The sequence below is a fragment of the Rosa rugosa genome, chromosome 3 (assembly GCF_958449725.1).
Source record: "Rosa rugosa chromosome 3, drRosRugo1.1, whole genome shotgun sequence".
In the NCBI taxonomy this organism is placed as follows: domain Eukaryota; kingdom Viridiplantae; phylum Streptophyta; class Magnoliopsida; order Rosales; family Rosaceae; genus Rosa; species Rosa rugosa.
In genome coordinates, this window is record NC_084822.1 from 16,090,437 (window position 1) to 16,099,960 (window position 9,524).

The following is a 9,524-nucleotide window of genomic DNA, read 5'->3' on the forward strand; positions in this document are numbered from 1 at the left end:
TTGTGCTTGATTTATATACATTGATGGTTGGATTAATGTAACACTTGAGAATTGATGGATGCATGCTATGACAGGTTAAACTTGATTTAAACCCTTGTGAGCTTTTGAGCCTGTATATGTGCTATTTCATTTCTGAGTGCTTAGTATAGAATCATCTTATTTTCTTGACGAGGATTTTGCATGATCTCATCTTTTATTCATCTTGGTTGAGACTCGGATTCGACTTGCATATTTTATAAGGACAAATGCTAGAACTTGCCCCAAAGCCTCTTGAAGCGTATGGTTGAATTGCATGATGGATGGGAAGGGATAAAGGCACTAGGATTACCACCATAGCCAAATTAACCTGTGTCCCTTTTATGCACACAAGATGTGCAATCCCCTAGTTAACCCCCTTGAGCCTACATTAAGCCTTTTTGTTTCATCACTCATGAATTCCTTAACCCTAAGCTTAGTATAGATATATCCTTACCCTATCCTAAGGAAGTAGTGGAGCAAATATTTTGAGAGATGTACTTATGTTCAAGGTACTTTTGTAAGCAAGTGTGGGGGAGTTCATTGTACATCGATCCAAGGAAAAAAAAAAAAAAAGTATGTGTTTATGCTGTTGAAAAAAAAAAACAGAGAAAAAAATATGTGATAGCCGAAAAAGAAAAAGAAAGAGAAAGAATGCTTGAAAAGAAAAATCAAAAGAATCGAAAAGCAAAATACTTCCTTGGATTTGATACATTCATGTTGTAGCTGTTGAGGTTATAATGAAGCAAAGGCCCAAAAAGATGACATCTGGCCTTGGAAAAAAAAATTTGCGTGCTTCATGTGTTCGAAAATTGATTACCTTGAAGAGTTTCGAGATTCTTTTATCTCTTATGTTCTTCTAGTGCTCCACTAGGTTCTTTAGGATCTTTGAATTTCCTATCCTTTCTTTCGTTTAACCTTAACCCTTGGCCCCATTATAACCTTGAATAAAGACCTTTTTGATCTTTGAAGTTGTGCATTCGATTTGTGGAGACTTGTGTGGAGGGGTGAGCATATGGTGTCACTGGCCTTTCGTCCGAGTTTTGGCATTCCAATCGTGGGATCATATGTAAAAAAAAAAAAAAAAAATTTCAGAAAAAGCCTTTCTTTCTTGTTATCATATGTGAGCTATTTGTTTGTCTTATTATATCATTCCTCTCACATATAACTTGAGTGAAATATATGCTTATACATCAAGTCAGAAAATCATGAGTGAAAAGAAATTGAGAGCATATTTGTGAGAAATTGAGTTGACGCTTGTTTGACACATGAATAAGTTGGTTCTCCTTTGTTGCACTAGTTTGATTGCCCATGTATTATAACTTTAGCACTATGGTTATCAAAATAAATTAGCTTTTAAGTGAGGTTATGAATTCTGACATGTGAGTGTGTGAATTTTGTTGACCATACTTGTGGGCATTATAAGTTCTCTGAGATGTTTGGAAGACATTAGGTCCGTGTCTTTTGTCTAGTTAGTTCTCTGTTTGCTAGGGACTAGCAAAGCTTAAGTGTGGGGGTATTTGATAGGAGCTTAAGTGTGGGGGTATTTGATAGGAGCATAATTATGTGATATTAATAGCGTTAATCTCTATACTTTCTTTGTTAGTTTAGTATATTTTCTAGTTATTTACGTTGTTTATTTGTTTTATAGGTATCTTGGAGTAAAGAAGGAGAAAAGAAGTAAAAGAGGGATTGAAAGGCAAAATCGGGAAATCTTCCTGTGCAGATCAGTTAACTTCGACAGAGCACTGAGACCAGCTCAGAACGATCCAGATGATGATCTTTATATTTATAGAAATCATCGGATGTCTAGTTTCCAGATCTTTTTACGGTTCGTCAATATCATTTTTCTAGAGGAAGTTATGACCGATTTAGTACAAGAAGGTCAGGCTGCGCGTGAATCTGAGGTTGGACGGGAATTTATGTTTCGAAGCCCAAATCACACCGAAAAGCCCGAGGACGAGTTTGTGCTTCATATATCAGCTCAATATAGACAAATGGCATGATGTGAATGGTTGGAATGAGTCATCAAGTTCAAGAGCCAATAGGAAAACTCCACCTAAGCACGCTAACCCTAATTCTTTTAAGTTTTGGATTTCCTACACAACAAGAAAGATGGAGGCAACCTCTAACCATATAAAAGGAGATGATTCTGCAGCAGCTCTCTCTCTCTCGCTCTCTCTGCCTCCCCTTCTTTAGTTTGTTTTGTTTCTTCTATGTTTAACTAGTTTTTATTAGTTAGGGGGCTGCTTGAAGCCCCTAGACATGAACTACAAGATGATTTGACTTTTGATTTTATTTTCTTTTAATTCAAGATGAGACTTTTGTTTACTGCTTTTCCATTGATGAATTCTTGCTTGTATGCTTTGAGTGCACGCTTAGTATGCATGTTAGGGTTCTACCGCTTTGATTGTTTGATGCCTGGATCAATAGTTGGATTCCTCAAACCTTCTAGAGAAGCAATTGTTAGTTTTCACTATCAAGTAAACTAAGTCCTAGGTTTAGCAAGGCGCTAAGTTTATTGCGATGCCTAGTGATGTCTCAAACTCTTTTAGACCTTAATGATCTCTGCATGTTTAATCTAATAAGCGTACCTTTAGGTTGCATTGCTTGGGAATAGTCTAGGTGTAGAGCACTTCCTGCCTAGCGTACGAAGTAAGAAAGGGTAATAGGTTGTGTTCAAGCGTACCGAGCCAACCTGAGCATCTTCATCTAGATTAATTGAATTAGGATTGAACAAATTGTCTTGTGTGTGATTGTCCGGGGTGGATGCATCTTCCCTAACTATCTTTATCATATTGTTTTCAAACCATCTTAAAATCTGTTTTCGTTACTTTCTGTCCTCTATATTTTTATAATTATTTTATATAGTAAACGATATCCGAATAATACCAAATTTTGTGTGCTAGACTCCCTGTGTGTCTAGTATATCTCTGTAAATTTTCGTAATTTTCTGAGTAGTTTAGATTAGGTTTTTAATTAGGTTTTCGACTGCTGTTCGCTAGGGACAGTGGTCACTTTTGTGACATTGTTTTGAGTAGTTATAACCTTAGTCCTCTGCGGGAAAGACCCTTGTTTACCCTTGCTACAATTGACAATCTTAAGTGTGAATAAGGAAAATCAATAGCTTATAAATTTAGCTATCATCTATCAATCTGCTTATACCGAAAAAATTCTGAAGAGATTTGGTATGGAAAAGGCTCACCCACTGAGTACCCCAATGGTTGTTCGAAGTCTTGACACTATGAAAGATCCCTTTCATCCAAGACAAGATGATGAAATTATCCTTGGTCCAGAAGTACCATATCTTAGTGCTATTGGTGCCCTACTTTTTTTGGCACAGTGTACAAGACCAGACATTGGATTTGCAGTTAGCGTGTTGGCAAGATATAGCTCTGCTCCAACATCACGTCATTGGAAAGGCGTAAAAGACATTTTACGCTACCTTCGTGGTACAACAGATATGGGTTGATTTTATACAAATAAATCTGTTGATAATCCCCCAATTGTTGGATATGCTGATGCAGGATATCTCTCTGATCCGCATAGAGGTCGCTCTCAAACAGGATATGTTTTTACTTGTGGAGACACTGCAATTTCATGGCGATCATCTAAGCAAACACTTGTGGCAACTTCCTCTAATCATTCAGAAATAATTGCATTATATGAAGCTGGCCGAGAATGTTTTTGGTTAAGATCCATGATTCGCCATATTCGAAGCACTTGTGATTTACCTTCAGTAACTGACAATCCAATTGTCATGTACGAAGACAATGCTGCTTGTATTGCTCAGATTAAATAATGATTCATCAAAGGTGACAAGACTAAGCATATCGCACCAAATTTCTTCCACACCCATGAGCTTCAAAAGAATCAAGAAATTGCAGTGAAGCAAATTCGATCCGATGAAAACTTGGCTGATTTATTCACCAAATCTCTACCTAAGTGTACTTTCCAGAAGTTAGCGGAAGGGATTAATTGGATTGAGACGACTCTTGAAGCTATCAAGCGACGCATGCAAAGATCAGGGGGAGCATCAAGAAACATGCTACCTAGGACATACGCGCGTTGTGCTCTTTTTGTCCTTCGACCAGGGCTATTTTTATCCCACTGTGTTTTTGTTACCTGGCAAGGTTTTTAACGAGGTAACAATAAGTGTGTCCAATGCCTTCATCAATTGGTGGACATCCAAGGCGAAGTGTTGTAAATATTATTTCTTATGTGGCTGTCCACGTTATTAGTTAGGGACCTACATGTAATATCTCAATAGTCTGAACATTTATCATGTAAACCTTACCTCTATATAAAGGAGGCCTCTGAGACTGAATAATATACTTCTTCATTTTCCCCTCACCTCACTTTATACATTTCTTACTCTCTACAAAGTAAGTCAATACTTTATAACAATTTTTACTAATATAGATGATGAGACTATCATAAAATGATTTCAAAATATGAAATACCGTCGAGGACAATTACTTTGTAATATATATAAATTACATACACAAATTTTTTATATTTAGATATTAGAGAAGTTTTAAATACACACCTCTAATTACTTAATACACACTCCTTACTCAATACACATATCATTTAATTTCTCATTCTAACATTTTACTAAATACACTACCCAAATTACCTAAAATATCCTTAAACTTAAAAACCATGAAATACACTATTATTTAACATTTGATTAGTATATATAATTGACCATATTAATTACTTCGTGTTAGTTATTGGGAAATCCATAAGGATTCTTTTTTTTTTTTTTTTTTTTTTTGAAATAAAGGTTAATATCAATAGATAACCAGCCAACAAGCCAGAGTCGAACATACACTTAAAGACAGAAAAATGGCGGGGTAACAACCACGCTCCTATCTAAGCAATGTAAACTCATTACAAGACAATTTTGAACTCGCTTTGTAAGCGAACTCATAAACAAAGAACAACTCCGTGTCTTCTAGGGCAAAATCATCAATTAGCATCCCCATTAAAGTTCAAATAGATGCTTAGAAATAAATTTTATATTATTTGAGTTCTCATCCACTAAACATCCTTTTGATCAAGTATAAAATTTTGAGTCGAACATTCAACTTTGGTTGAATCAGTAGTTTCTCCAGAACTACAAAGTTGTCATTGGATGGTCAAACACATTAACAATTACAAAGTTTTATACCTGTGATGTTTTATATAGATAATAAATTGTCTAATAATCACTTTTAGATAAAAAAAAATATGAACTAAAAAGTGGGAGTAAAGCGATATGTTTTAAAAATATTTATGCTATTGATTTCGAAATTCTAAATTACATGGTATTTCACCCCATATAATTACAATTCATTTAAGGAAAATTTAAATTAGATGGTTTCTAACTTTATTTTTGTTTCAATTAGCTAGAAATTCATTGTGTTTATAATTATAGAATAATATAAGGAACATATGATTATTATTATTATTTTTCTTTTAATACATAGATGTCTATTTTGGTCATTTAACCTACCTATAAAATCTGATTTGAAATATAAAATAATAGGGATGTGTATTAAGTAGTTTGGGGTGTGTATTTAAAATTTCTCTATTAATATTTTTGTTTTCTGCCCCAATAAACATAGATTTCTGGCTCCGCCACTGAGGACACGTGTAAGCCAAAGAAGTCCTCAATCTAGTGACAGGCTGTGGATGAATTTTTGAGCGAACAGTGGCACATCCATTGGATCATAATCCAAAACCTTTTGCAGCTCAAAATTGCACTCAATCACTTGCAATGTGGTCTTGATCAGAGTGACAAGCTCGACAACTGCCTGCCAGCGTTTCAGGAGGTCAGCAGACTAGAGGAGTGCGCACTCCCTTAAAAATTGCCACAGACTCGGCAAGTAAATCAGATTGGTGTATTTGGGCAAAGAGACAGAACTCACCATATTCCAAAGCAAAGGCAGCTAAGGCCAGGACTGTGGAGAGTTTCTTGAGTATTGCTGGCGTGGAATCTCTTCACCTGGAGCTTGCATGATAGCTGAAATCTCATAATACGTGATCAATTTTGGTAACTGCAAAAATAAGTAAATAAAAAAAATAACAGGGAGAGAGAGGATCTGTGAATAGTAAACATACCCTTCACCCCTCAAAAAAAAAAAAAAAACATACCCTTCAATGCTTACTGCCTAGCTTACTCTTTAACTTAACGATAAAGTTGAGATTAGCTGTACAATATTTAACTTCACGTAGCTCTCTTGAGCTTATACCTATATTATTTTAAACAATCCAGAATAAATATTAAGTTCTTCTCTTCCCCTATTCAAGGTAGCTTTTTAAGTCCCTATCTCAGTAATTAGTATTTTGCTTGCAAGCTTTCGTAGGCAACCTCTGCAATTTCCACCTACTGTTGATAGCACCACCTCCATCTAACAAACTGATGGTATGTTAACGTTTTATATTCCTCCCAGCCCTATAAAACCACTAGCAATTGACCATATGTCACACCAAACATAATTGACATTGCATACAATTAAGTACAATTGGCTTCAAGAATGGCAAAAAGCAACAACTTCTGCTCGGCTTCCTTACTTCTCTTCTCATGTGTAGTTGGGTTCTTTTTCATTCCAGTCAAAGCTGCATTGAAGACCTACCAGTTCGATGTGAGTGCTTCAGGAACACCTGGGCTTCCTCTACTGCTTTTGCTTAGAATTTAACAAAACCTTACATGCATGCATTTCATTTATTTTGCAGATTCAAGTGAAGAATGTGAGCAGGTTGTGCCATTCTAAGCCAATTGTTACAGTAAATGGGATGTTCCCTGGACCAACAATCTATGCTAGAGAAGGCGACACACTTTTAGTTAATGTTACCAACCATGCACAATATAATATGTCAATTCATTGGTAAGACTTTTCAGTGTTAAGGCATAAGGATATTATGATAGGATTGCATATATAAACACAACCTTTGTTAGTAATGAAATATTTGGTGGATTTATTTTCCAGGCATGGTCTAAAGCAATATAGAAATGGGTGGGCAGATGGACCTGCTTATATAACACAATGTCCCATCAACACAGGAAACAGTTACACCTACAATATGACAATCACAGGGCAAAGAGGAACTCTATGGTGGCATGCTCACATCTTTTGGCTAAGAGCCACTGTCTATGGAGCTATTGTCATTCTGCCCAAACAAGGGACTGGCTTTCCTTTTCCTCAGCCTTACAGCGAAACTAATCTTATCTTAGGTGAGTTTGAGTTTTGAACTTCTTGTTAGCTATTAATCTCTCATAAGTGCCTTGCACCTTTTTCTTGTATACTAGTAGATAAATGCCAATATATCTAATTGCATTGCAATGTTCTTTTGTAAATGGTATAGGAGAATGGTGGAATAACGATGTTGAAGAGGTTGTTAAACAAGGGAACAGACTGGGATTGCCTCCGAATATGTCAGATGCACATACCATTAATGGGAAGCCAGGGCCCCTCTTTCCATGCTCTGAAAAACGTAAGTCAAGCCATATCCATGCTATATTACCACTGCAAATCTGGGCCAAGCATTCAACAAGAATGCAGACAATCAATTATTATAGATTGGAAATATGAAATTGACATCTTTTTACCGTGACTGTTTAGACCTGCAAAATTTCATTTTGCATTCTCATTTCTCGTTTTTGCCATCTCAGATACCTTTGCAATGGAGGTTGAACAAGGAAAGACTTACCTACTACGGATCATCAATGCCGCACTCAATGACGAGCTATTCTTCGCAATCGCTGGCCATAACTTGACAGTGGTAGAAGTTGATGCAGTCTATACCAAACCATTTACATCTCAGGCAATACTAATTGCACCAGGCCAGACCACAAATGTTCTTGTTCAGGCAAATAATGTCCCTAGCAGATACTTCATGGCTGCAAGGCCATTCATGGATGCACCTCTTTCCATAGACAATAACACTGCCACTGCAATCCTGCAATATAAAGGCATCCCCAATACTGTGCAGCCAGTCCTTTCCCAACTTCCAGCACTCAATGACACAGCTTTTGCCCTGAGCTACAACGGGAAGCTGAGAAGCCTAAACACCGCAAAGTACCCAGCAAATGTACCTCTTAAAGTCGATAGACAGCTTTTCTACACAATTGGCTTGGGAATCAACCAATGCACTACTTGCCTGAATGGAACACAGCTCACTGCTTCTTTGAACAACATCACTTTCGTGATGCCCCAAATCGGGCTGCTTCAAGCTCATTACTTCAACACCAAGGGGGTATTTACCACGGACTTCCCTGACCGTCCTCCAACACCTTTCAATTATACAGGTGCACCACTCACTGCCAGCCTTGGAACTAAACTAGGCACCCGGCTAAGCAAGATCACCTTTAACTCGACAGTAGAGTTGGTGCTACAAGATACCAATCTGCTCACTGTGGAATCCCATCCATTCCACCTTCATGGTTACAACTTTTTCATTGTTGGGACTGGAGTTGGGAACTTTGACCCCAAGAAGGACCCGGCTAAGTTTAACTTGGTGGATCCTCCTGAAAGAAACACAGTTGGGGTTCCCACCGGTGGTTGGGCTGCCATAAGATTCAGGGCTGACAATCCAGGTAAATACATCATATAACCAAATAGCATGCTGCCTTAAACTTCAAATCTCAAAGCTACAAACATTAGAAAACTAATTGAACTAATCATTACTGACCCAATGAACAATATCTGCTAATGTATAGGTGTGTGGTTCATGCACTGTCACTTGGAGCTGCATACTAGCTGGGGTTTGAAGATGGCATTTGTGGTAGAAAATGGGAAAGGCTCAGATAAATCTGTGTTGCCTCCACCTGCAGACCTTCCACCTTGTTAGTTCCTTATACCGGCCACATAAATCATAATGGATTTTCCCAGGAAATAAAGACTCTTATTTGTGGCTATTTGGCTGACAATGTAGCAAACATCTTCAAAATGCAGAGTTGTGCAAACATTCATTCAAGAAAACTCGTGATTGACGAGACCAATAAAAACTGTACTCTGTATCAGAGACTGTAAAATGCTAAATTAATCCCTCTTTTCTGCAACAAATTAGCAGAGCAGAAATGACTTGATACTAAAGTGCATTTAAACTCATCAAGAACACACCAAGTAAATACTCTGTATTGCTGATCGTAACATAAACATATATGATTCTAAAATTTCACTGTAAGGCTTGACAAAATAGTTTGATTAGATGGAGCCATTCATCAAATTTATCAGATCATCCTGCATATAATCAATGGACACTGAGAAAGGAGATACGGTGTCACCATTACTAAAACAACAAAGAGACCACATACAAACATTTGATTGTTAACACCGATTTTGTATCAATGAGTCTTTTTCTGAAAACAGATTTTATAACTACTTAAGCCAATAGAAGTGATTGAGAACAACATAGCTCTGCTATTATCTTTTTTTTTTTTAAATAAGAGGTACATTCATTCAAAAAACACTATATTGTATTTTAAGAACCACAAAAGTCATATATTGTTTAAGGAAAAT

The 9,524-nt window shown here is 36.8% G+C and overlaps 2 protein-coding genes across 2 annotated transcripts; both read left to right on the top strand.

Moving 5' to 3' along the window:
- The first annotated feature begins 3,235 nt into the window (after positions 1 to 3,235).
- Positions 3,236 to 3,817, top strand: LOC133737320 (secreted RxLR effector protein 161-like). The gene is made up of 2 exons (XM_062164902.1): positions 3,236 to 3,467; positions 3,543 to 3,817. The coding sequence occupies exons 1-2, from the start codon at positions 3,236 to 3,238 to the stop codon at positions 3,815 to 3,817; spliced, it is 507 nt and encodes a 168-aa protein (XP_062020886.1).
- Positions 3,818 to 6,507: 2,690 nt separating this feature from the next.
- LOC133735292 (laccase-11-like) lies at positions 6,508 to 9,055 on the top strand. Its single transcript, XM_062162703.1, has 6 exons — positions 6,508 to 6,647; positions 6,739 to 6,890; positions 6,993 to 7,237; positions 7,369 to 7,497; positions 7,676 to 8,599; positions 8,723 to 9,055. Exons 1-6 carry the CDS (start codon positions 6,540 to 6,542, stop codon positions 8,851 to 8,853), a joined length of 1,689 nt encoding a protein of 562 aa, XP_062018687.1. The 5' UTR covers positions 6,508 to 6,539; the 3' UTR covers positions 8,854 to 9,055.
- Positions 9,056 to 9,524: the final 469 nt, after the last annotated feature.